The 26,371-nt window shown below is 35.1% G+C and overlaps 3 protein-coding genes across 3 annotated transcripts; 1 reads left to right on the top strand and 2 right to left on the bottom strand.

Annotated features, from left to right (window-relative positions):
- Positions 1–1,019: 1,019 nt before the first annotated feature.
- On the bottom strand, positions 1,020–7,714 carry LOC118027620 (10 kDa chaperonin, mitochondrial-like). The gene is made up of 3 exons (XM_035031015.2): positions 6,959–7,714; positions 3,377–3,516; positions 1,020–1,894 (listed from the first exon to the last, which is right to left on the bottom strand). Exons 1-3 carry the CDS (start codon positions 7,061–7,063, stop codon positions 1,846–1,848), a joined length of 294 nt encoding a protein of 97 aa, XP_034886906.1. The 5' UTR covers positions 7,064–7,714; the 3' UTR covers positions 1,020–1,845.
- Positions 7,715–7,851: 137 nt separating this feature from the next.
- Positions 7,852–10,318, bottom strand: LOC118027619 (uncharacterized). Its single transcript, XM_035031014.2, has 6 exons — positions 10,164–10,318; positions 9,573–9,623; positions 9,105–9,177; positions 8,655–8,695; positions 8,121–8,180; positions 7,852–8,020 (listed from the first exon to the last, which is right to left on the bottom strand). Exons 1-6 carry the CDS (start codon positions 10,227–10,229, stop codon positions 7,952–7,954), a joined length of 360 nt encoding a protein of 119 aa, XP_034886905.1. The 5' UTR covers positions 10,230–10,318; the 3' UTR covers positions 7,852–7,951.
- Positions 10,319–20,302: 9,984 nt separating this feature from the next.
- Positions 20,303–22,485, top strand: LOC118027605 (flavonoid 3',5'-hydroxylase 2). Its single transcript, XM_035030999.2, has 2 exons — positions 20,303–21,290; positions 21,634–22,485. The coding sequence occupies exons 1-2, from the start codon at positions 20,391–20,393 to the stop codon at positions 22,261–22,263; spliced, it is 1,530 nt and encodes a 509-aa protein (XP_034886890.1). The 5' UTR covers positions 20,303–20,390; the 3' UTR covers positions 22,264–22,485.
- The last annotated feature ends 3,886 nt before the right edge of the window (positions 22,486–26,371 follow it).

A 26,371-nucleotide genomic window follows, 5' to 3' on the forward strand; every position in this document is an offset into this window, starting at 1 on the left:
GAGGAAAGTCTATACGGGTCCCAATCCTTTACACAATAGGTAATACTTAGCTAGTGAAAGCTTGCTTAATCTTCATATATATATATATATGTAATTGTATGAAGCCATGTGGTTTTCTAATTTTTGAAGCTTTTTTTGTTTGCTAAGTAATGATCATATTAATTAATGCTTGGCTTTATGCTGTCCACGTATATATTCACGTATATTTGAGCTGTATCAAGCAGTGTTTAAATGCATAAATACGTTTTAGATTTCTGCAAAAATCCAATGCCTCTACTAATTGATTAATTTGGAATGTAATGAAAAGAACACACACACACACTCCATGGAGTATTTACTTTCCATATAAATTGAAATAAAGTAACATGATACTGCCGCCATTAATGAAGTTGTTATAATGACAGTGTTAAAACTTTCCGTTGTTTTGTGAATTAATCAACCAAAGCAATGATGTTGAAGCAGTCGTTTCAAGAAAAATTGAAGTCTAAAACCCTCATGTTTGGGTCGTATCTTAAAAATAACTACTTGGATAGATAAAACTGCAAATATATATGCTATATCTTCATTCATCGATGGCATCACGTTATTCTACGCTCTGTATAATCGAGCTACACTGCATAAATCATGGTGGTTTTCGACTGCAGATAGCATGAGATTAGATTGAATTCTTTTTCTTTAAAAACATTTGCTTAGTTGTTCATCCGTATGATAAAGCCGTTGTTTTCCTTTTCCTTCCAATTGATTCTGTGCCCGTCAAAGAGAGCAAGAGTTCTATATAGTATGATCCATCGCAAAAGGCATTATTTTATCCAAAGAGATGGTCGACCTCTTCAATTTTCTTGATCCCATGGTCTTGGAGGCTCATCCCATAAAACTTTGTGAAGCTTTCTGTCCAGCTACTGGGCTGGACAGAACAGAATGAATGGAGCAAAGCAGCTCATACATGTGGGCCAACAGCCCATGAACAACTTAAATCCAGCATTTTAGATCACGTCCTCTTGAAAGTTGAAAGTGCACAGTAGCATAAAAACATCAGAGAAAACTGCAATATTGAGTTGCCGAACCTTTTCATATGATCATGATGCTTCCTCGTACACAACTGACCATCCCACCTGTGGTTTTGTTCAAGTAGTTTCCTAACCCTTTTAAAAATTACACAATTAATGGCGAAACTAGATGTTTGGTTCTAATCCAAACGCCCGTTAGTGGCATGACTGCGTCAACTGCGAAGCAAGGACCAAGCGAAACTTGTCCGTGGTGGCTCCAAACTTGTGTTCTTGCCTTGCCTTTTTCTGCAATGTCAAATGTCAAGAACGTTTGATCCTTCTTATGCTTGCCTTCAAAGGGATGTTTCCAGCGTTGTAAGATTCATTCTGAGATACTTGAACTCAAAAGTCAGAATATAGTTTAAAGGGTCTGTCGGGAGCGATCTTTCCAATTCTTCTTGGGTCCTCATCTTTCTCACCAAACAAAGGAAATACCCAATCCTTCACTTCTCGTCCCTCTCCCCGCGTCCATCCTTCCCTCATCAATCCCTCACAAACATACCCTAAATATTCTCCAGTCCTCCCAGTACAACTGGCAGTGAAAAGCAAGCAAAGCACAACTCACAGTGATGATTGATGAAGATGCCTTAAATGGGAAGTAACAAAAGTTTGCCCTTTCCATTCCGGGCAGCACACTTATTTCCAACCTGATTTCCCTCAAGGATAAACAAGACATTCAAGTTTGATACAAGCTTGGCTAAAATGATAGGAACCAACAATAACCAAAATCTAAACAATACAGAGTACAGGCAGTAACTCGATTAGCTTTCAAGTCTTTAATGTGAAGGAGCATGTTGAATTAGTCATGAAGAGTTCCCATGATATCTTCATCTCGATATAGAAAATACCTGAAACAGTGCATAAAGCCACAACGAAACATCATCAAAAACTGTATTTGTGTCGAGCAATCGTCTAATGAGAGGAAAATAAATGCATTTGTGCAACACGCTGTTTTAGCAGCAGCAAGAAAAGCAGCTGTCGTTTTGAGTTGCTGTCAAACTCGTTAATTTTTCATGCCAATGAAAAGTATTTTTTATTTTATTAGCACCAGGTATCCAGGCCAAGGTCCAACTAATCCCGGGGATGCACATGCCCTCGGCAAGGAGTTTCCCGCGAGTGCAGCATGGTTAATTCATGGGTTTTGCCCAAACCCATGGAATTGTTTGGCACCTGGCAAGAGTCGAACTTGGGATCCTCGACAAGAGCACACTATCAAGACCCAGCTCTTCTCCGTTAGGCCAACCTCGTGGGGTTGCCAAAGGAAAGATGATAGAAAAGAAATTAGTGTTTAAGCCTGCATTTAACCCGAATTCCCAATTATCCAACAAGTGTTCCCTATTGTACCTTCTTACCATATGCACATCCCGTTTGGGTAGCAAAACCAGCCAAGATTAACCAAAAAGTCAATACAAGAAAGCACCAGACTATCAAAAAAATCACGAAATCTACATTTATGCAGCAATGACCCTTTTAAGGACGGCATAATGGGTCAAATCTTTCATATTTTGAGTAAGGATCTTATTTCTGCAGGATAAAATTTCTTCTGAGTCAAGATTGATCTAATGATTGTAATATGTAAGGGAATGCATGCAATCCAAAAGAAGAACAGATAACCAAGCTCCCTAGAATACCCATCCTGATCTCATTCACATCACAATGCCATTTCAAGGCATTTGCAAAAAACCAATTTCCATATATCAACTCACTATAGTCAAATACACTGCAAGCGTTATTAACAACAATGCCCAATGCAGAAAAGCAAATAGTACTGGAAATTAACTGGTTCATTTCAAAAACTGTATCAAGCCAAATCATCTTCCATTATAGGTATTCCTTCAAACATATAAACATGCATTCCATGCCATTAGAAATTCTAAAGTCAGCAAAACAAATTTAAATCATATAGGATGCGGTATCATGCATTGTAGAATTCTGAATCCTATTTAACAGCGTTTAACTACACTAAAGCTAGTTACTTGATCACCCCCGGTGTGACTTTAGGAGACTTTTAGCTGCCATAGCCTACCAAATTATTAAATCTACATGGATCTATGAGTCAAGCATATGCCTTCTCGAAGCTACATGGTTCAATTGAGCATTTAGGTGCCAACTCAAACTGCATATAATTTGATCTGTCCAAATTTTAGTGTCAGGTAATAAGGGCCATGAAATACCTAAGAGATAGGACCACGATATTTTTTATACTACCGTGTAGACAAAATAAATAAGCTAACACACAGATGCCAACTCTAGCACACAATTTGCACAACATCCACCAGAAACTCGAACCCAAAGAAGGAACAAAACCTCAAAAGGCAGTAAAAACTCACTCTTTTTCACCGAGTTTCACTTCAGTGCCTCCATATTCAGGCAAAAGAACAGTATCTCCTTCCTTCATAGTAACAGGAATCAACTTGCAATCTTTGTCACGAGCTCCGGGACCCACCGCAACAACTTTTCCAGAATTCAGCTAGAATTATGAAGCCTTAAAAGAAATCATGAGGTAAAAAAACAATCAGTAATCACCTCATGTATGCTGCAATCAAACAAATGAATAAACGTAGATTTACATCATAGCATAACAGAATATTCGATTTTCTTGTCAGGCATCAATTTATGAAACTTCATGTTCAAGTGGGAGAATGTAAAATCACTTAATTAAATTCACATGATTGGTGAAAGATGAGTTGTTTGACAAAAATAAATGGGAGATGAGTTTTTGGTATGATTGGTGAAGTATGAGTGAAAAATGAGTTGTTAGGCATATATTTCTCCATAATTTATGGCCTTTGTCCCCTCACTCCTATCTATAAATAGACAATGCATCAAAGCATTAAATGCACACCAAGATAGAGAGAAAGAAGAAGAGAGAGTAATCCCATAAAGTTGTGAGGCATTTGTGAAAAAGTAAGTGATGTGTTTTCTCCTAGTAATAGAAAGATTTCAGTTGTTCTCCCATTAGTAGAGAGATGTTGTAATTCTCACATTACTTAGTAAAATCCTTCTATACTTACCCGTTGACGTGGCCAAATTGGGTGAACCACGTAAATTCTTATGTGTCTTATTTTTCATTTTATCCTATCCCTTGCCTTTTGTCTTGTTGGGTTTGCATGTCAATATCCTAACGGTGGTACCAGAGCCTTTTTGGTTGGTGTTGTTAAAACAAAAGTTATTCGTGTATACAGTTACAATTCACCTATACGACACTATTCATCAATACAATACTGTTCACATACGTTATTGTTGGTGTGTAAAGAAAGTTAGTGCGATGATTAAATACAGTCTAGGAACTTCTGTCTAAGGAGATTGGGTTTTAAGTGGAACCGTTTGTGAATCTCTCTATTACTAATCTCTTTAGACAGAACTTTCTAGACTGTATTTAATCACCGCACTAACTTTCTTTATACACCAACAATAACGTATGTGAACAATACTGTATTGATGAATAGTGTCGTATAGGTGAATAGTACCATAAATGTGAATTGTAATTGTATACACGAATAACTTTTGTGTTAACAACACCAATAAAGAAGGCTCTAGTATCGCTGCTAGGATATTAGCATGCAAACCCGACAAGTCAAAAGGAAAGGGATATGATAAAATGAGAAATGAGACACACAAGAATTTACGTGGTTCACCTAATTTGGCTACGTCCACGGATAAGTATAGAAGGATTTTACTAAGTAATGTGGGAATTACAACATCTCTCTACTAATAGGAGAACAACTGAAATTTCTCTATTACTAGAAGAAAACACCTCACTTACTCTCACAAATACCTCACAATTTTATGGGATTACTTTCCCTCTCTTACTCTCCTCTTCCTCTCTTGTGGTGTGAATTAAGGCATTGATGCATTCTTTGTTTATAGGTAAGCATCCATGCAAAAAACAAGAGGTATCAATTAGTGCTACAAGTGGCACTAATTGACACCAGTTAGTGCTGTAAATGGCAACAAATTTGTGCTTGCCTAGCTAGCTTCATAGCTGGCTTCACATATTTGATCACTTCATGTTAAAGAATATATGCCTACAACTCATCTTAATTAAATCCACCTAATTGGTGGAAGATGAGTTGTTAGACAAAAATAAATGGGAGATGAGTTATTGGCATAATTTGGTTGAATATGAGTCGAGATGAGTTGTTGGTAGAGAGCATTGGAATACTATTAAGAGAATCTTGAGCATCAACAACTCATCTCCACTTATACTCCATCAATTATGCCAACAACTCATCTCCCATTTATTTTTGTCAAACAACTCAATTAGATAGATTTAATTAAGTGGCTTTACAATCAAATCTCTTAGGATACTGACATACCGCTATTAAGATACAGGCATACAAACCCGACAAGATAAAAGGCAAGGGATATGATAAAATTAGAAATGACACATAAGAATTTACATGGTTTATCTAATTGGCTACGTCCACGGGCAAGTATCGAAGGATTTTACGAAGTAATGTGGGAATTACAACCTCTCTCTACTAATAAGAGAACAACTGAAATCTCTCTATTACTAGGAGAAAACACCTCACTTACTCTCTCATAAATACCTCATAATTTTATGGGACTACTTTCCCTCTCTTACTCCACTTCTTCTCTCTTGTGGTGTGAATTAAGGCATGGATGCATTCCCTGTTTATAGGTAAGCATCCATGCAAAAGACAAGAGGCACTAATTGGTGCTACAAGTGGCACTAATTAGTGTTGCAAGTATACTAATTGACACCAATTAATGCGGCAAGTGGCATCAAATTAGTGCTTGCCTAGCTGGCTTCACATATTTAATCACCTCATGTTAAAGAATATATACCTAACAACTCATCTTAATTAAATCCACCTAATTGGTGGAAGATGAGTTGTTAGACAAAAATAAGTAGGAAATGAGTTGTTGATATAATTGGATGGAATATAAGTCGAGATGAGTTGTTAGCATTATTAGTGGAGTATGTGGAAGATGAGTTGTTTGGCATATATTCCTCCATAATTTATGGCATTTGTCCCCTCACTTTTGCCTATAAATAAGCAATGCATCCAATCCTTAAATGCACACCAAGATAGAGAAATGCACACCAAGATAGAGAGAAAGAAGAGAAGTAGAGGACAGTTAGAGACATGTTATAATTCTCACATTAATTAGTAAAATCCTTCGATACTTGCCCGATGACGTAGCCAATTGGGTGAACCACGTAAATTCTTGTGTATTTCATTTCTCATTTTATCCCATCTTTTATCTTTTATCTTGTCAAGTTTGCATGTCAATATCCTAATATAATAAGAATTAGCCTTCGATTTTCTTGTCTGGCATAAATTTATGAAACTGGCAAGAAACACATACACATAAGTTGAGCATGCTGCACTATCAAGGTGAGCCAATTACCATGGAATAAAAAAAAAAGCAGTCGTGAGAACTTGAATGCTAGTAATTTATTTCCAATGAAGCATATATTAAAACTAAGAACCTCCCAATCCCAACAAAAGCATTTAAAATTGAGCTAAGGCACTTAACCGTTACTGTTAGCAATTAAACTGAAGCTGAAGTTTCGGATTCGTGCATGAACCAATTCAGATTTTAGTACTCGGAATAAAGTTATTTTACAAGCCAAACGTTGCTTATGTTCAACACTTCAATTTGAGGATTTGTGGGGGGTGACATAAAGAACCCAGATTCTAGTATGTGGTTGCCGTAGGTTTTGAGATTCAAAATGTAATGCAATACAACTCTTTGCAGCAAAAATAAATCTTAGACATAAGTTTAGTTTAGCTATGATTAACCAAGCACTGATGCCTCTTAGAGTTGAGAGAATCCCTCCCTAATAAAAGAGTTCATTACACTTCATATCACGCACAGTAGTAAAGTAGTTCCAATGCTGCATGCATCAAACGGAGTGAAAGTAAAGAGAAAGGGATGACCTTAGGGGTTTTCTCAGGAAGAAGAATACCGGTGTTGGTTTTGGAAGGAGGGATTATTTTCTCCACCAATATGCGATTAAATGTCGGGATCAAACGCTTTGCCATCTTCACTCCTCTTCAGCCTTCGCACGCACTGACTGAGTCTAGAGAGAGAAAGAGTGATTGCAGAACACTGAGTACTTGCAACCTCTTCTGGGCTCCTTAAATGGGTTTTGTTGAGTTGGAGATACAATACAAGCGAGATGATGCTAGTAGGGTTTAACGAGGAGTTTAATGTTATGTTTGTCAAATTCCACAACTGCCCATCTTGCCCTGCCTAGCTAAACACATTTTCTCTTTGAAACAACTTATAGACTTTATATATTTAATATAAAGGGAAAAGTCCATACTTTGGATGCACTGGACAAAGAAGTGGCTTGAGCTCTGAGAAAGATGGGTCAAAAACTACACATTTGCCTGCTAGATGATGGCTTTAGTAGCGCACAAATTGACCAACACTTGGATTGAAAACATCAATTTTATGCATTTCCAGTCCAAAGACGCTTACAAAATCACATGAACCGCACACTCAATTGATTGTTGAGGGTTGAAATTTGATTGTGCCATTACCCCGCCAGGCGCCACCCACCACTACCAGCAAATAAAAGAAACAAAAACAAAAACAAACCTTCTCAGGCTAGTTTCTAAACTATGATTAATTTTGCCGAGCTTATAAATAAGAAACACCGCAAGTATGATAAACTGTGCTCAAAACTTTTAAGACTCCCACAAAATTTATTTCCACAAGTCAGCTTTGAGTAACATAAGATGCTAAAATCCCTCCGATCATCCACTATTGGGGGGGGATGAAATGGAAAACCACCACATTAACAAAAACAAAGATGCCATACAGCTTGGTTCTAAATTAAGATCCATTTACTTTCTTTCCTTGAAAACTAAAATAGGTAACATATCAATAAAAATATTAGAACAAGTACAGAGCCAGCCAAAAAACTATTGTCTGGAATTTTTTGATGAGCTTATAAACCTGCAGGCAGCATCTAAACTCAGTTCTTCGTATACCTGGACATGATGATTTTTTTTTTTTAATTTTCAGACATCAATAATAGCAAAATGGAATCTTAAGCAGGAAATGTAAATGATTTCAAATAATGATGCATACAAGTTTCCGATGAACTTCATGGAAAGCCTTGGAAAATCTCTCGGCCTCTGCTGCACCCACCTGTATATCCACAAGAGCACTCCAAAACTTGTCATCAACAAAAAATTCATTATCCCTATCACTAAGAAACGATAAGTCTGCTGTGCCGCTTCGTTTGGATGGGGGGCAACAGATTTTTTTTTTGCATGATGCATGATGGCCAACAGATATAAATCAGTTAAGACTTTTTTGGCACAACATTCAATGGGAAACAACCTATCCACAAACAGATCACTGATGCAGGATGGAGACAAACCAAAAACAGGAGTAAGATAGAGGCATCTCGACAGATTCAACTCTGACTCACAAGTGACACGCCAAGTAAAGTCACATAAAGTTAATTCTTTCTCTCTCAAAAGATAGCCACCATGCTTACTGTTGTTGAAAAATGAATTTCTCAATGCACCAAATGCCTTGAATATGTTAATGTACCCATAAGAAGGCTTCATGATTCATTCAAAGCCAGCAAATACTATGGCAAGCAACAAATCATACCTTCTTCTCAACTGCCAACTTAAGCTTCTCCCAGAATGCATCTATTTAAGGAAATACATAAGAAAACAGTCAATAAATGCACATGAATATCAACAATGATGAAGTGTTTAAATTTTTTTATGAATCTTAGTTGCCGATCCCACGAATTTGCCAATGATTTCATGATTCTTAACATAATGCAAATTCCATACCAACATTACATAACCAGAAAGGAAGACTCTTTCCAAAAACGACAGACAGGCACAACACTCGTCAACAAAAAAGTTGGTGATCACTTGGAGGAAAGTTTATTAAGTAAAGTGGTTCAACATTATCAGGCCAAAGCTGCCCAAGAGATTTTTCATCAAAAATCAAGGATTCATGATGGGAAAATACATTGAAATCTCCTCAATTATCTAACAACGATAGAAGCATGTAAGCAAGCAGACTAAATTTTATTTGATAACATGCCTTGTACATCAATAGCTTGATTGTTGATTTCCTTTTTATCTTCCTCCCATTCAGCTTCTTTCCAAGACTTGAACTGTTGTGAAAATAACAGAATGCATGAAACCAATTCAGATTACAGATACAAGATAATGTCTCATCTGCATACACATTATATATATATATAGAGAGAGAGAGAGCGAGAGAGGAGGGGGGGGGGCAGTTTTAGTAATATCACTTGCAATGACAGATGAGATGATCTTTCTGATGGGACTAACTCAATCTGAAATAAAAAAAAAATAAAGGTAACTATGCAGCTGTGGGTATATCCAAATATACAGAGAGAGCACGAGAGAATTAATGAAGGCAGTACAGAATACACACAAATACAGACATGCAAACTTCATCAGTATGACCACGCACACAAACACACACGCACACACCAAAAAGAAAAGGGGGGGAGAGAGATCTAAAGAGCAGTTTCAGTAATACCGGCTCCGGAAATGACCGAGAAGATGATTGTCTTGACGGGTAAATCTCAATCTGATACGGAAGAAAGTTATTACAAAACAATGAGCATTAGATACAAATACAGATAGCTAACCTGGCAAAAGGACGGATTTGACTTTATTTAGAACATCAAAGTCCACTTAAAGGATCACAAAACATGCAGATTATTCAATTCTAATTCGTTTTCTTTTCATAAAATCTAATGGTTTTACGCTTAAGAACTTTCAAATTTATTTTGTTAAAAGCCTCATTCCATCATAATATTTAACTGAATCACCATTTCAAACATGTCTAAAATCGAGAATTTCATGCTCAAACCACTACCGTGCCAAGATATTGTGGTGTTATGATTTTAACCCATTTTCAACCTCAAAGGACTGGATAAATTAGTAGCAAAAAAGAAAGATACTGACAATGTAAAATTCAATAAACCCTAGTTCCTTTTTGAAGAATAGACAGACAGACCGAGTAATGTGTGTGTGTGTGTGTGTGTGTGTTAGTTTTAAACAAGGAAGCTCAACATTGAAAGTAGAGTAATTAAGATTCGATTCAAAGAAGAGAAGAAATACTTACATGGTAATTGCGAGGACGGACAACAGGGAAGAGATCAAGAAGGCGTCTAAATTCTTGCTCATCCATTCCCCTTCTCCTTTAATCTGAAACAAAATATTCTAGTAAAATGCTGTACTATTTTTTCTCCTTGAAGTCTTTGCTATAATTAATTAGAACTTGGTCCCTATACTCCATTATAATCATGTAATCAATCTCTACGATAAAAATTAACCTTGACCACCTAAATTTAATAGTTTTTTCTTCAAAAAAATACCTTTTTTGTAAATCAATTTTTTTCATTTTACCTTCTGTTAAAGAACGAGGAGGAGGATGTAATGTTGCTAAAAGAAAAAGGATGATTAGTAATCTTTTTCATTTTACAGCTACAATCAGTTATTTCATTTTACAGCTATAGGTAGTTATGCTTTCCTTTATTGTTATAACAAAATCTGTTACCCATGCTACTGTGCGTGGGCACAAATTCCTTCTGCATGGGAAAGGCTAATGAGTCAGCCTTGATACCTGTATATATATTCCTTCTGCTTCTTCATTGTAAATTAACGAGACAATCAATATAGAAAGCTTGTACTGCAGATTAAGCAGCCAAAACGTTTTGTTCTTTATTTCCTTTCTTTCTTTTTTGGTTTTCAGCCTCTGTAACCTTCAGCATTTCTTTCATGGTATCAGAGCTTCGGTTCTTTAACTAAAAATGGAAAAAAGATGCTGAAAACCAACAAATACCACCATTCACTACAAAATCAACCTCACGTTTCCATAACCTCTCTGACCCAAACAATCCATATCGACTTGATCATGGAGATACGTCAGTTCTTGGTTTGGTAACTGATCCCTTAACCACAGAAAACTATGTTACTTGGGCAAGAGCCATGAAGAGAGCCCTTAGAGCCAAGAACAAACTTGGTTTTGTTGATGGCAGTATCACAAAACCTTCAGACCCCAATGATCCCCTTCTAGAAGCGTGGGAAAGATGCAATGACATGATTGTTTCATGGATTCATAATTCTGTAAGTCCTTCAGTAAAGTCTTCTTTCATTCTTGTTGATAATGCCTATGAGATTTGGAATGAACTCTGTGAGAGACTTACCCAGCAAAATGGTCCACGAATATTTCAACTTAAAGGAGCTCTAGCCAACTTAAATAAGGGAAATGATTTAGTCAGTGTTTATTATGGGAAGCTTAAAACAATTTGGGATGAATTAACCTTACATTGTCCCATGCCAGAGTGTTCCTGTGGACAGATGAAAATGTTGATTGATCGATACCAACAGGATTGTGTAATCCAGTTTCTCATGGGTCTAAACGATACATATTCTAATGTGAGAGATCAGATCATGTTGATGGATCCCATACCACAAGTCAGCAAAGTTTTTTCTCTTATTCAACAACAGGAGAAACAACACCAAATGTTATCTCATACGTCTGCTCCTGAGTCAATGGCTTTTCTTGCCAAAAACACCTCCACAACCTTCAGGTCATTTAACAGACCCTATTGTCCACATTGCAAGATTCAAGGACATCTCTTAAAAGACTGTTTTAAGGCAGGAAATGCTACACCGCTTACTTGCAGCCATTGCCATATGAGTGGACATTTAGCAGAAAAATGTTACAAGTTGATAGGCTATCCTCCTGGTCATAAATTACATAACAAGGGAAGACGGCCAAACATGCATACCAGACAATCCAATGTCACTATAGCTGAAGATCTACCTCAGACTCAAGTTGACAAGATGAATTTGATCTCACATCAGTATCAAAAAATATTGCAGTTGCTTCATGAAAAACAAAGTCCAGCTGCCACACCTTCTCCAATGGCCAACTTTACGAGTCTACCATCAATGTCTGGTATCATAACTTGCTTCTCTGCTTACTCTCACAAATCTTTTGATATCAATAATGTTCCTTGGATCATAGACACAGGAGCTACAGATCATATGATCTGCAGCACCATATTTTTTACAGCAATAACAGCTACTGTGTCCTATAATGTTAAACTTCCAAATGGCCAAGAAGTTCCAGTCACACACATAGGAACAGTCAAACTCTCCATATTGATCACTCTTGAGAATGTTTTGTGTGTTCCTTCTTTTACTTTCAACCTTCTTTCAGCTCCAACATTAACCAGAAATGTTTCTTGTTGTTTTGTCTTCCTTTCCACTGCTTGTTTTCTGCAGGACCTCATGTCATGGACGACGATTGGATTGGGTGAAATGAAGCATGGTCTCTACCATCTTAAGCATGTTGAAGTATCTCCAGATGCCTTGATGTGCAAACTATCCAAGTATTTTGACAATCACCATCTGCATTCTGTTTATACCACATTAAACACTCATCCTTTTGATCTATGGCATTATCGCCTTGGCCATATCTCCAATTCCAGATTACAGTTAATTAAAGATCCTGTTGTAATCAAAACTCCACGTTCTACTATTAATACAGCTCCTTGTTCAATTTGTCCATTGGCAAAACAGCATAGACTCCCCTTTAATCTCAGCCTGCATCAATCTTCTTCCAATTTTGAACTTATACATTGTGATCTATGGGGACCATGTTCTGTTGAAGCTTATGACGGGAGTAAATACTTCTTAACCATTGTTGATGACTTGTCTCGTAGTACCTGGGTCTATTTGCTCAGCCATAAGTCAGACACACGTAAATTTATAGAATCCTTTTGCAATCTTATTCACACTCAATTTGGAGCTAAAGTTAAGTATCTAAGAAGTGACAATGGGGCCGAATTCCACATGCAAGATTTTTTCCATACAAATGGCATCATTCACCAAAGAACCTGTGTAGAAACTCCCCAGCAGAATGGCATAGTTGAAAGAAAACATCAACATATCCTAAATATCGCTAGAGCTCTTAGATTCCAAGCTGGTTTACCTCTTGAGTTCTGGAATGATTGTGTCCTCACTGCCACATACATTATCAACCGTATTCCTACTCCTCTAATACACAATCAAACACCTTATGAGGCAGTTTTTCACACTAGTCCCACATATCACCACCTACGGGTCTTTGGCTGCCTTTGCTTTGCAACTACTATAGGTCAGGGCAGAAAGAAATTTGATTCTCGGGCTAGAAAGTGTGTTTTTCTTGGTTATCCTTTTGGGGTCAAAGGCTATAAATTGATAGATTTGGAAACACGTGAAATTCTTTTATCTAGAGATGTGGTTTTTCACGAACAAATTTTTCCTTTCAACCTACCTATTCCCAACTCTCTCCATTCTGATACTCTGCCTCCTCTTACTTCACCTCAGTTTTCTGTTCCTAGTTCTTTTTCCATTTTAGAACCTTTGCCAAATTCTATTCCTGACACTTCTCCTTCACCTTCCACTTCCACAAACTTATCTTCAACCCCAACTATTTCACCTGACTCACAATCCTTAGATATTGATTCCTCTTCACCTCTCATTTCACACACTTCTCCATCTCACCTTCCTGTTCGCAAATCTGATAGACCGAAACAGGCTCCCAAATACTTGCAGGATTTTCATTGTCAACTGGCTTCCTTCAATTCATCCAATCCAATCCAAGACACCACAACTGAGGCTCCTTCAGGTAACGCAGTTCCTTTGAGTAAATATCTTGCATACAGTAAATTCTCCTTACCTTTTCAAGCATTCTCTGCTTCAATTTCTTCTCACACCGAGCCACAAACCTATGCTCAAGCTGTTAATGATCCTCATTGGTGCATGGCCATGAAAGATGAATTGAAAGCTCTGGAGGATAACCAAACATGGATCATGACTGATCTGCCTATTGGCAAGAGACCTATTGCCTGCAAATATGTCTATAAAATCAAATACAATTCTGATGGCAGCATTGAAAGGTATAAGGCAAGGTTAGTGGCCAAGGGTTACACTCAAGAAGAAGGTATTGACTATCACGAAACTTTCTCTCCTGTTGCTAAACTTGTTACAGTACGTTGCCTCCTCGCCATAGCAGCTGTGAAAGGTTGGGGCTTGTATCAGTTTGATGTCAACAACGCCTTCCTTCATGGCGATTTACAGGAAGAAATCTACATGAAACGTCCTCCTGGATACACTCATGGTCATCCTCATCAAGTTTGTAGATTGCTTAAAAGTCTTTACGGGTTAAAGCAGGCCTCACGCCAATGGTACTCAAAATTTTCTACCTCTCTACTTCAGTTCGGTTTTTATCAGTCCAAGGCAGATTATAGTTTGTTCATCAAGCAAGACAGTCGATCATTTACAGTCTTACTAGTATATGTCGATGATATTATTGTTGCCAGTAACTCTCCTGCTGTTGTTAAAGATCTTAAAGTCTTTCTCAACAAGCAATTCAAAATCAAAGACTTGGGCCAATTACGGTATTTTCTAGGACTTGAAATTGCCCGCAATTCACAAGGCATACAGATTTGTCAAAGAAAATATGCTTTCGATATTCTTGCTGACTTTGGCACTCTCGGGTCTCGACCTTCTAAGCTTCCTATGGATCAGAACTTGAAGCTCAATAAAGAGGAGGGCAATCCTATATCTAATGCTACATATTACAGGCAGCTGGTTGGAAAACTTCTATACTTAACCATCACGAGGCCAGACATTTCTTATAGTGTCCAAATTCTCAGCCAGTTCATGGATCATCCTACTGATTTTCACTTAGCTGCAGCTTTCAAAATCCTGAAATACATCAAAGGGGCTCCAGGCCAGGGTCTTTTCTTTTCTTCAGCAAATAATCTGGATATCACAGCATATTGTGATTCCGATTGGGCATCTTGTCCTGATACTAGATGTTCTGTCTCTGGTTTCTGCATCTTCCTTGGTTCCTCTTTAATCTCTTGGAAATCCAAGAAGCAATCCGTGGTCTCTCGCTCGTCAGCAGAAGCTGAGTATCGTGCCATGGCCATCACTACCTCTGAAATTACTTGGCTGCGTTTCCTTCTAACAAACCTTCATATTTCTCATCCTCACCCCGCTGTGCTGCATTGTGACAACCAAGCTGCATTACATATTGCTTCGAATCCTGTTTTTCACGAACGCACCAAGCATATTGAGTTAGATTGTCACCTTATTCGTGACAACATCCAAACCGGTGTCCTCCAAACTGCCTATGTGTCTACAAAATGTCAACTGGCAGATGTGTTTACAAAAGCCTTGCCTGCATATCTATTATCTTCTCATATGTCCAAGATGGGCATTGTCAACTACTATGCTCCATCTTGCGGGGGGCTGTTAAAGAACGAGGAGGAGGATGTAATGTTGCTAAAAGAAAAAGGATGATTAGTAATCTTTTTCATTTTACAGCTATAGGTAGTTATGCTTTCCTTTATTGTTATAACAAAATCTGTTACCCATGCTACTGTGCGTGGGCACAAATTCTTTCTGCATGGGAAAGGCTAATGAGTCAGCCTTGATACCTGTATATATATTCCTTCTGCTTCTTCATTGTAAATTAACGAGACAATCAATATAGAAAGCTTGTACTGCAGATTAAGCAGCCAAAACGTTTTGTTCTTTATTTCCTTTCTTTCTTTTTGGTTTTCAGCCTCTGTAACCTTCAGCATTTCTTTCACCTTCTTCTATTTTATTTTTACTATTTTATTAATAAATTAAAAAACAGAATAAATAAAAACCACTATAACTAATTAATTAATTACGTTGTTATTTTCAAGGCAACTTGTTTTTTAATTGAGATTAAATTGTCTTCTCGTGTATTTTTAAAGATGCTCCTCTAGCGAGAACTTTCAATGCTATGCTATTTAGCTACACTCATGACATACACCAACGCCTTGAAATTAAATGATATAGTTGAATTGGTTCATGATATATATATTTTCTTGAGTTCCAATCTGTATTTCATGCCTTAAAATATGAATATAATATTATTACCATAATGAAATCTTAAACCTTCAAGAGGATAGCAAGAAGAGGTGATGTTTACAAGGGCGAGCTCAAACAACTCAAGAGGCCCCGTCACAGGGTACCAGAAGAGTCCAAGAGGCATGTTCTTCTGGCAATGCAGGAAGAGCCTTCCACATCACATGTCCTTTTTATTGTACCTAATAGTAATGTACAACTACTGCCTTGTTTTTTAGTGACATACTGACATCAGTTATAACTTTGTTGTTGCTCTATCATCATCGATTCTTGTACGGTTTGTTTTTTTTAATGTTTAAAATATATTAAAATAATCTAAAATATACAAAAAATTAATTTTTAAAAAAAATATAGATTGGCCTGAAATGTTCCTTTAAGACATCGCTATCACAACAATCAGTATGCATATACTATAAAATGGCCCATCTGTAAATTAACTTGATGGTAGCTTGGAAATATAAACAAAAATCAGATGAAGCGTAATCTTACAAGTAAGGGTTTTCTTGCAATCTGTAAGACGGAAATCCAGAACGCACAATTCTCGGTGAAGCAAGAGGACAAAATACACTGAACGCTTGATTCTCGGTGAAGCAGGAGGACAAAATACTTCTCGGTGAAGCGTAACCATCCTTGCATGCGTGGGTTTATATTCAAATTATAAAATCAGGGAAAGATATCTAGAAATATGAGTGGAAAGACGACGAAAAAGGGGTCATTTGTATTTGTTTTTGCGGCCAGCCCTACTCTCTAAAATTTTTAAATTTTCTTTAATTATTTTAATATATTAATATTAAAAATAAATTTTAAAAAAATAAATAAATAAATATATTATTTTAATACATTTCTAAATAAAAAATACTTTTCAAATTAACTAAAAAACAATTTTTTTAAAATAAATAAACTTATTAAACCTGATAAAATAAATTTTAAAATTTAGTGAGTTAAGCAACGGATACCATCTTGGATCTTGAATTTTTTTTTTTCCTTACACATGACATAACATGAATTATTGTAATATATTAATTTTAAAAAATAAAAATAAAAAATATATTATCTTAATACATTTCTAAATAAAAAATACTTTTAAAATTAACTAAAAAAACAATTTTTGTAAAAGAATAAACGTATTAAACCTAATAAAATTCATAAAATAAATTTTAAATTTTGTGAGTTAAGCAACGGATAACATCTTGAATCTTGATTTTTTTTTCCCCTTACACATGACATAACATGGATCCACTACAAACATGACTATAATTTTGACGTGTCATAATCTTAGCCCTTCATTGATGATTTTACTATATTCTATTCATTATTCATTGATGATTGATTGATATTCATGAATCTCATCCTAACTACTCTTGTCTTCACGCTAACAGGTTGGGAATTTAGAGGGCCTCAATCTCACATGTCATGTCTAACCCGCTCAATATTTAAAAAAAAATATATTGCCATCTTTTGTTTTTTATGATTGGCTAGTTATGGATACTGCAACATTTTTTTTACTATTCTGACGTGTCATAATCTGCCTCTTCAAAATAAAAAAATGCAACAATTTTACTATAATATTCCATTGGCGAACGTCGACGACGAGTGTCGTCCTTACTATTCTTGTCTGGAAGCTAGTTAGATGGAAATCCAGGGGGGCCTCAAGCTCACATGCCATGGCTAACCTACTGTTATTAATTGCTAAAAATCATATAATTTTCGTGTTATTATAATGGGCTGCTGTGTGAACAGCTAGCTAGTGGTTTTTACCCCATGCTCGATATAAGTTTATGTTGGAAATATAGTTTGCATTTTTTCCTAAATGATTTGAGATGAAATAGCTATATGGTAGCATGCATGTTTCCTGCCATGCTATGACTTTTTTAAATAGTAATCACTTAAAAGCTTTAACTAGTAAGAATACAAGATTACCTATTTTTTTCTCCTTTTTTTAAAAAAAAATATGCTTTCACAAATATTAAATACAAGATGGTACGCGTCTCTCTAAAAAAAAAATATGGCAGATAAAATTTTATTAAAAATTATTTTTAATTTTTTAGTTTTAAAAAATAAATAAATATACAATATTTATTTATTTTTAAACGCAATAAATATAATATTTATTTAAATTCAAAAGATACGGCGAGGGGGAACAGATCAGGTGATAAATTCAAAAAATAATATTTTATCAATAAAGATAATGCTTTAGAATTGTAAAATTTGCCAGTGATCAACTGGAAAGACTTCTTGTAAGCGTGGAGTACCGTATCAAAGGAGAATGCAATGTAACGTAACGTGCATGATTAATTAGTGATTGATTTATTTGTTTTGCTATAGAGTCTAGTCAATTGCTTTGAGTATTAATCTAAAAAAAACCGTTCTCCTTTCGTTGTCCGGGATATCTGGAATGAAAATCTCACCCGTGAAACGATTGCTTGCTTGCTTGCTCGCTGTACTGTGTGACCTAGTGTGTATTTTATTTTAAATAGTTTGGTCTAGTATTAATTGACAGTTTAATTTCTTCAATCTACATGTAACAGCCCAACCAACCTCTTATATATTATTTGTTTTAGACCTTATCGTCTTCACGGTTTTATTTCTGGTCACACGAGCCCACATCTAAGTTTTACGTTCCAAAACATGTATGACAAGTTAGTAACCAACACTCTTAATAAGGTTAACTATCAATCCCTCACCCGCCGATGTGGGATATAACAATTCACCCCCCTTAAGGAGTCTGACGACCCTGTTAGCACAACGGGGCAGCCAGTGAGGTCAGCTCTGATACCAAATGTAACAGTCAGACCTAATTTATCTTATATTATCCGTTTTGGGCCTTACCGCTCTCATGTTTTTATTCCTGGTAACGCGAGTCCACATCTGAGCTTGACGTCCTAAAACATGTATGACAAGTTAGCAACGAGCACTTTTAATAAGGTTAGATATCAATCCCTCACATGTCGATGTTGGATATGAAATACCATATCTTTTAAATTTAAATAAATACTATCTTTATAATAACATGAGATTGAAAATAATATTTGTTTATTTTTAAAATATTATCCTTTAATAATAAATAAGTATTATCCTTATTGTAAATATTATAATTTTTTTTGGGAGGTGTGCCTTGTACTATTTTTCTGATTACTTTTTCAAACTATACTATTTGTTAATTTTTTTTCTACTGTTCCCACTCTAGTTGGAAGTGGTTGGGGGTTGGAAGAAGTAACTGTCATCTTAATAAATGAAACAATTCATCTTAAAATATGTTATTATTTTCAAAGAACTATCTTACCATCTAAGTACATGTGCAGGTACGTAGCTGATATTCTGTTCCTTAAAAAGTAATATATATGAAACAATTCACCTTAAAATATGTTAATATTTTCAAAGAACTATCTTACCATCTAAGTTAGCTGATTCTCTTTCCCTTAAAAAACAAAATAATTAAGGACAAAGCATGGTACCTAATGGAAACAAATACTATTTTTTTTTTGGCTCAGGGGGGAATTCGATCATTCAAGCCAAAAAATTGTTATATATCCTCTTAATTAATTATTATGATATAATTTTCAGTCAATGCAAGTGAAATATTCTCACTTAAAGTGATTTTTTATAACTTACTTGCAGTTACTTTTTTGTCTTAGTGTACGTACGTAACATCACTTAAACGCACATAAGGCTGTCTGGTAAAGGTAATAAGACTATATTAATAACATTCAATAAATTTAAAGTTTCGATTTTGACTCCATCATCACTACTTAGTGTTAATATTTTAACAGTAAATTTCTTCACAAGTAAATTATGTAGGACTCTAATGGATGATGGCTGGAGTTACTCGAGAGAAAAATATGCCTTTTCAGCCTTTAATTATATTATATATGCTTAGTTCAATTAAAACTAATTAATGTCTCTCTTTTTATAAATCTTGTGTTCGAGACTTCTCTCTGCCTGATGAAAAATAAATTGTATTTACGTTCACATATTGCTAAAAAACTGATGAGAATTTAATTTGATTTTTTCTTTTCATGCGAGAAAGGAAATTAAAACTTGCGGAAAATGACCAGTACTTCCTGCATTTGTCTCCATACATCTGGTTGGTCAGGTATTTGTGGTGGAAGGCTCAGCCTCACGTGCCCGACCTAACCTATTTTCATTTTGACAAAAGAAATAAAAATCAATAGCTCGTGCTGTCTCGACGCGCGCAGCTGGTTTCGTCAGGACTTTTAGGTGGAAGGCTCAACCCCCCGTGCCCGAGCTAACCTCCGGTCAAGGTTGCGCGGATCGTTATATAAATCAATTATTGCTTGCTTCGCAAACCATGCATATGATCATACCTACTAATCACTCGTGGTAATTAGTTATTAAGCTGGTGTTGCTTTTGCACCATCTCGACCACGCCATGGCCTTAAACATGGTCCTTCTTTGGGAGCTCACCATGGCGGCTCTCTTCTTCTTTATTAACTACCTTTTTACTCGCTGTTTGATCAGAAAACTGTCCACCCGTCGACTGCCTCCAGGCCCCCGAGGGTGGCCGATCATTGGTGCTATTCCCGTCCTAGGAGCCATGCCCCATGCCACCTTAGCCAAAATGGCCAAAAAATACGGTCCCGTCATGTACTTAAAAATGGGCACTTGTAACATGGTTGTGGCCTCCACCCCGGACGCAGCTCGAGCCTTCCTCAAAACCCTTGATCTAAATTTCTCAAACCGTCCCCCAAATGCAGGTGCAACTCATTTAGCCTATAATGCACAAGACATGGTCTTTGCAGATTATGGACCAAGGTGGAAATTGTTACGCAAATTAAGTAACCTACACATGCTAGGTGGTAAGGCTCTGGAGGATTGGGCTCATGTCCGAGTAACCGAGCTAGGGCACATGCTTCGCGCCATGTGCGAGGCTAGCCGAAGAGGCGAACCTGTGGTGGTGCCAGAAATGTTGACCTATGCCATGGCAAATATGATAGGACAAATCATACTTAGTCGTCGTGTGTTTGTTACTAAAGGTTCAGAGTCTAATGAGTTCAAGGACATGGTAGTGGAGCTCATGACAAGCGCAGGGTTATTCAATGTTGGCGATTTTATACCGTCGGTTGCTTGGATGGATTTGCAAGGAATTGAACGTGGGATGAAGAGATTACATCGAAGGTTTGATGTGTTACTGACAAAAATGCTGGAGGATCATATGGCAACGGCTCATGAACGCAAGGGAAAGCCGGATTTTCTGGACGTTCTCATGGCTAACCAAGAAAATTTGGATGGTGAGAAGCTTAGCTTTACCAACATTAAGGCTCTTCTTTTGGTATGTCTCACTCTCCCGTCTCATTTTAATTACAAATTTCGTAACTGGCTAGCTAGATTCTGTGCTTATACATATAAATTGCACATGATCTACCATGCATGCACGGTTTTTTGTGTGTGTGTGTGTGTGTCTGTATGTATATTATGTCTGTGTGTGTGTGTGTGTGTGTGTGTGCGCGTGTGTCTGCATGTATATTATGTCTCTGTGTGTGTGTGTATTATCTGTATGCGACGTTGTATGCGAAGAGATGGAGTCCGAATCAATAACACATGATCAATATGTTCCAAAAAGAAAATATATTATTAGCTCGTTACTTACGTCCGCTTTTGTTTTGTTTTGGAAGAACTTATTCACAGCCGGCACTGACACTTCCTCGAGCATAATCGAATGGTCACTTGCTGAGATGTTGAAAAGCCCTCGCATCCTTAAACAAGCTCAGGATGAGATGGATCAAGTGATTGGTCGGAACCGGCGACTAGAGGAATCTGACATACCAAAACTTCCCTACCTGCAAGCCATATGCAAAGAAACATTCCGAAAACACCCATCTACACCTCTAAACTTACCCAGGATAGCAGACCAAGCATGTGAAGTGAATGGATACTTTATCCCCAAAGGCAGTAGACTGAGTGTCAACATCTGGGCCATAGGGAGGGATCCTGATGTATGGGACAATCCACTAGACTTTACTCCTGAGAGATTTTTTAGTGAGAAATATGCGAAAATCAACCCTCGAGGAAATGATTTTGAGCTAATTCCATTTGGAGCTGGAAGAAGAATTTGTGCCGGGACTAGAATGGGGATTGTGCTAGTACAGTACATTTTAGGCACATTGGTACACTCTTTTGATTGGAAATTGCCAAAAGATGTTGAGCTCAACATGGATGAGGTCTTTGGTCTTGCATTGCAGAAGGCAGTACCCCTTTCCGCCATGGTTACTCCACGCCTGGAACCTAACGCATATCTTGCTTAAGGATCTATGCATCTATCAAGGTTTCTCTACTGTTTATCAAGTAATTAGTATAAATTCATGTTGTTTAGTTGTATGCTGGTGATCTCTACGTACGTTGTTAGTTGGCTTGGAAGCCTTGGATCATTCCTTAATATGGAGTGATTTGTCGGTTTGGTACAAGGAGCGCATGTGGACGTTTCATTAACCAGATTAAATAAAATTATCCTCGAACTCTTTCTCTCATTTCTTGCCTCTTTTAGTTTAAATTTGTTTGTCTTCTTTTCCTTTCAAGAAATTAAGATATTGCTTCGTGGGTCTGAGATTCCACTTCCTTTCAACTCTCACGTGTGTGTATATTTAATTGGTTTTACTTCATAGCACAGCGTTGTTGAGCTGTTAAGGATTAATATATTATTTGTGATTTAACTCCCATCAAATTAGGAGTAATACCCGTCATCATGGCAAGTAATTTCGGACTGTTCATCCTTACACTAAGTGCAGTTTAGGAGGTGTCAATGGATAATCGTTACTATAATTTAAAGTTATCAGTAACTTTATTTTGACTATTATAGAGAAGTAACTAAAACAATTTTGTTTATATAATTGAGTGGAGAGAGTGAATTAGTTTTTAAAAACAAAAAAAAAAAATTGAAAAATACTGTGTGACAACAAAAACAAAAATACTCTGCTAATCTCTCTCTTCAAACACACATACATTTATACTTTAATATATATAAAAAATTAACTTCGATAATGAACGTATGGCTGAAAACAAAGCACATAACATTAAATTTTTAATTTACATACTATTATAAATATTGGTGATTAATGATTGATTGAGATGAAATTGGCATAATTGTCTTCTGCCTCCCCTTTCTCTAGATTGGATTGACTACTTAGAACCCATTTGGCTACATGTTAGCATTCGTAATTTTTTTAAAACACACTAATTAACTGTTTGATTATGGATTGTTAAAAAACAAAAAAAAATAGATCCCACCATTTATTTGTGATAGGAACTCGATTTATAGGAAGCAGGGAATTCATGCTTTTCAAAAACTGTTCATGCTAATTGCACTATTTAGTGAACAATGCAATTAGTATGATCAGTGTACATTGATACACTATACATTATAATTGCACTTTCAGTGAACAATGCAATTACATGAATATTTTTTTTTCATTGTGTTAATTTTTTTAATAATTTTTTTAAAAAAAAAAACTAATTTAAAGTGAATTAAATTCATTCGCACTGTGATGTGAACAATATTTTTTTTCTTGAAAATCTAGTATAGAGTGAATAAAATTCACTCGCACTGTAATATCAATTTCATATCTGATAATATTTTATCTAATTTTATTACACTCTCAAAAAATTATGAAAACTATAGTTCTTATCGAATGAATTTTGTACGTAATGAAATTATAAATAGTTTAATGGAATTATAAAAAATATTTTATATAAAATATTATTTATTTCATGATGTAATAGGAGTAATTAATTCTACAATATTTAAATTTAAAACCATCAATATTAATATATATTTTTAAAATTATTTTATAATCTCAATTTCAAAAATATTTTTAACCAAACACATTAAACTACTTTTTCTTCGACCATAGTTTTAAATAAACACCTATTTTTTCAAAACAACCTAACTAAAAGTACCTTTTATAAAATAATTTTTTTTCAAATTCACAACCATAACAACTATCGTAATACCAAACACACTCTTGTAACAATCTATTTTCACTTTTCCTTTTACACGTAACAATCTTGTAATCAAGGCATCTCTTATTATTATTATTATTATTATTAAAAGAAACTTATTGTACTTATAAAAACATTGTATCTATAAATTATTAAGGGACATTGTTTACTAAAGCAATATAATGATAATTATGCTTCTACTCTTGAAAAAAAAAACACAGCTTTTAAGAGCATTGAATTTTTGCTTATTAGTTATTATCAAATTGATTAAGAATATTTTTATTTTATTTTAAATACAATGTGAAACTATTAAAATATCTTTGAAAGCAAAAAGAATTAAAATTGGCATCAAATGACATTTCCATATTTGCACAATGTTTTTTTTTCCTTATTATAATATCATCTGAGAGATAATTTGGTATTTGATAAAATAAAAAAAATAATGAAACAATTAAAATGCTCTTAAAAGCAAAAAAAAAAAAAAATGAAATTGGAGTCAAGGAGCTTTTCCATATTCTTACAATATTATTTTCATTATTATTAAATCACCTTAGGAGCAATTTGATACTTAATAAATATAAAAAAAATTTAAAAAAAAAAAAACAAAAAAGTATGGTGCACAAACGCACTCCTCAAGGCTTGGGAGGCATTCACTCTCTTTAAGAGACACATGTGGAGACTCATAAAGTTTTAAAATGCCCTTCCACCATGTCATTTGAAGCACCATCGTGTCCCTTTTCATGTGGAGCGGTGTGTATCAACATTAGTGCTCCTGTTTGTCATTAGTGAATTTTTTTTCTTTCTTCTTTTTTCTCTTCTCCTCTAAAAATTGCATATTAACCCTACTTGTTATTGGTATTTCAACTTCAGTTATTCTTCTTTTGATTTTAAATTTTTTTATTATCTCATTTATAGAAGTTTTATTTGTTTTTAATTTCATCATTCCATCGCAATTTGCTATATTCAATTTGATCATTATTCTTTTGATTTTAAGTTTTGTTTTCTTTAATCCTTTTGTAAAAGTTTAGTTGATTTAATCCAAATTGATGATATCATGTTTTTCCAATTTGGTTCTCATTGTTTTGATTTTGATTTATTTTTACCTTTTTGTAAATGTTATTATTATTTTCAATTTTATCCTTCAATAAAATATTTATTTTAATTTTTTATATCAATTTATATCCTCAGTCTTTTAAGTTTTTTTTTGTCCTTTTGCTAAATTGACTTTTCTTTTCAATTTCATTTAATCAAAATATAACATTTATTTTGTATTTCAATTTTAATACTCATTCATTTTATTGCTATTTTTTAAAATCCTTTTATATAATTAAAATTATTTTTTTAATTTCATATGATTGATTGAGAATTGTACTTCATGGTTTTTCGAGATATGATTCTTTGGATCTAATGACTTTTTGAAAAGTTAACTTCAGTTTTTTTTAAAAAATAAATATTTATATTTCTTTTTATTTTTTTATTAAGTTATTCAAATCTCATGATCTAGTTCGCAGGTTTGGCGAGATATTCTGGATTGGCTCGACCCTAATTAGCAAGGTTTCAGGTTCAATATGCTAACTCGAATTGATAAGGACCAATTTTTATATCATTTTTACCTCAATTTTTTCTTCTGTATTTAACAAGCTATGAATTGAAATACATAGTTTGTTTTTTTAAGACTAAAAATTGTTTTTCCCGGGTTTTTCTATTCTCTTTTCTTTTAAATTTGATTGATCTATTGATGTTTCTTAATTTTTTATCTAATCTAAATAAAATCAACTTATTTAATACAATTAGGTCTATAATCAGAGTTGTTGTTTTTTTTTTTAAATATGGTTGCAGTACATTAACATTATTATTTCCAACGACGAATAACGGACACTAAGTCTGTTGTATTTCTAAATTAATAGGATTTGATTAAGAGAAAAACTGACTAGTAATTATTTCCAACGGTTCAAGAAAAATTAAACCGTGTATCGTGATTGTGTAGCTGAACAGAAAAGCAAAGATGTCGGCACAGCACACAGGTGATAGCTTGAGGGGGTCAAACCTTTCATTTAGTTCTAAAAGCTCTTCAAAGCTTTTTAAATTGTGTCAATACTGGCGGGTTCCCCTCTGCATATATGTAATGCACGCACAACCACAACTTATGGATGCCTCACAACGCTGAGTTTTGATATCATTATTCTCTCATTTCTAATGGAATGAAGATGTTGTGCTGTTGATTCACTGTGAACAAGGAGAAACAGAATTTATGAATTCGAAATAGGACAGGAATGCATAAGGATTTTTGAAATTGGAACTGCTCAAATTGTACCAAAGATTCAGCTGAGTTTTACTGTAAAGAATGAAAAATGATGTTCTTTGAATGTCTGCCAATTGTTTATGTGTATATATTTATCATTTCTGCATGTCTTCTAT

The sequence above is a fragment of the Populus alba genome, chromosome 9 (assembly GCF_005239225.2).
Source record: "Populus alba chromosome 9, ASM523922v2, whole genome shotgun sequence".
NCBI lineage: Eukaryota > Viridiplantae > Streptophyta > Magnoliopsida > Malpighiales > Salicaceae > Populus > Populus alba.

Bases quoted from the DNA above. Each gene is read 5' to 3' on its own strand.
- LOC118027620 (XM_035031015.2), bottom strand. From the start codon at position 7,063: ATGGCAAAGCGTTTGATCCCGACATTTAATCGCATATTGGTGGAGAAA. The intron at 3,517-6,958 runs GTCATCCCTTTC...TCATAATTCTAG, and splicing joins TTCCTGAGAAAACCCCTAAG to CTGAATTCTGGAAAAGTTGT. The intron at 1,895-3,376 runs GTGAGTTTTTAC...GCACTGTTTCAG, and splicing joins GTGAAACTCGGTGAAAAAGA to GTATTTTCTATATCGAGATG.
- LOC118027619 (XM_035031014.2), bottom strand. From the start codon at position 10,229: ATGGATGAGCAAGAATTTAGACGCCTTCTTGATCTCTTCCCTGTTGTC. The intron at 8,696-9,104 runs GCATGTTATCAA...TTCCTTAAATAG, and splicing joins TCAAGCTATTGATGTACAAG to ATGCATTCTGGGAGAAGCTT. The intron at 8,021-8,120 runs GTATGCATCATT...CATCATGTCCAG, and splicing joins ATGAAGTTCATCGGAAACTT to GTATACGAAGAACTGAGTTT.
- LOC118027605 (XM_035030999.2), top strand. From the start codon at position 20,391: ATGGCCTTAAACATGGTCCTTCTTTGGGAGCTCACCATGGCGGCTCTC. The intron at 21,291-21,633 runs GTATGTCTCACT...TTGTTTTGGAAG, and splicing joins ACATTAAGGCTCTTCTTTTG to AACTTATTCACAGCCGGCAC.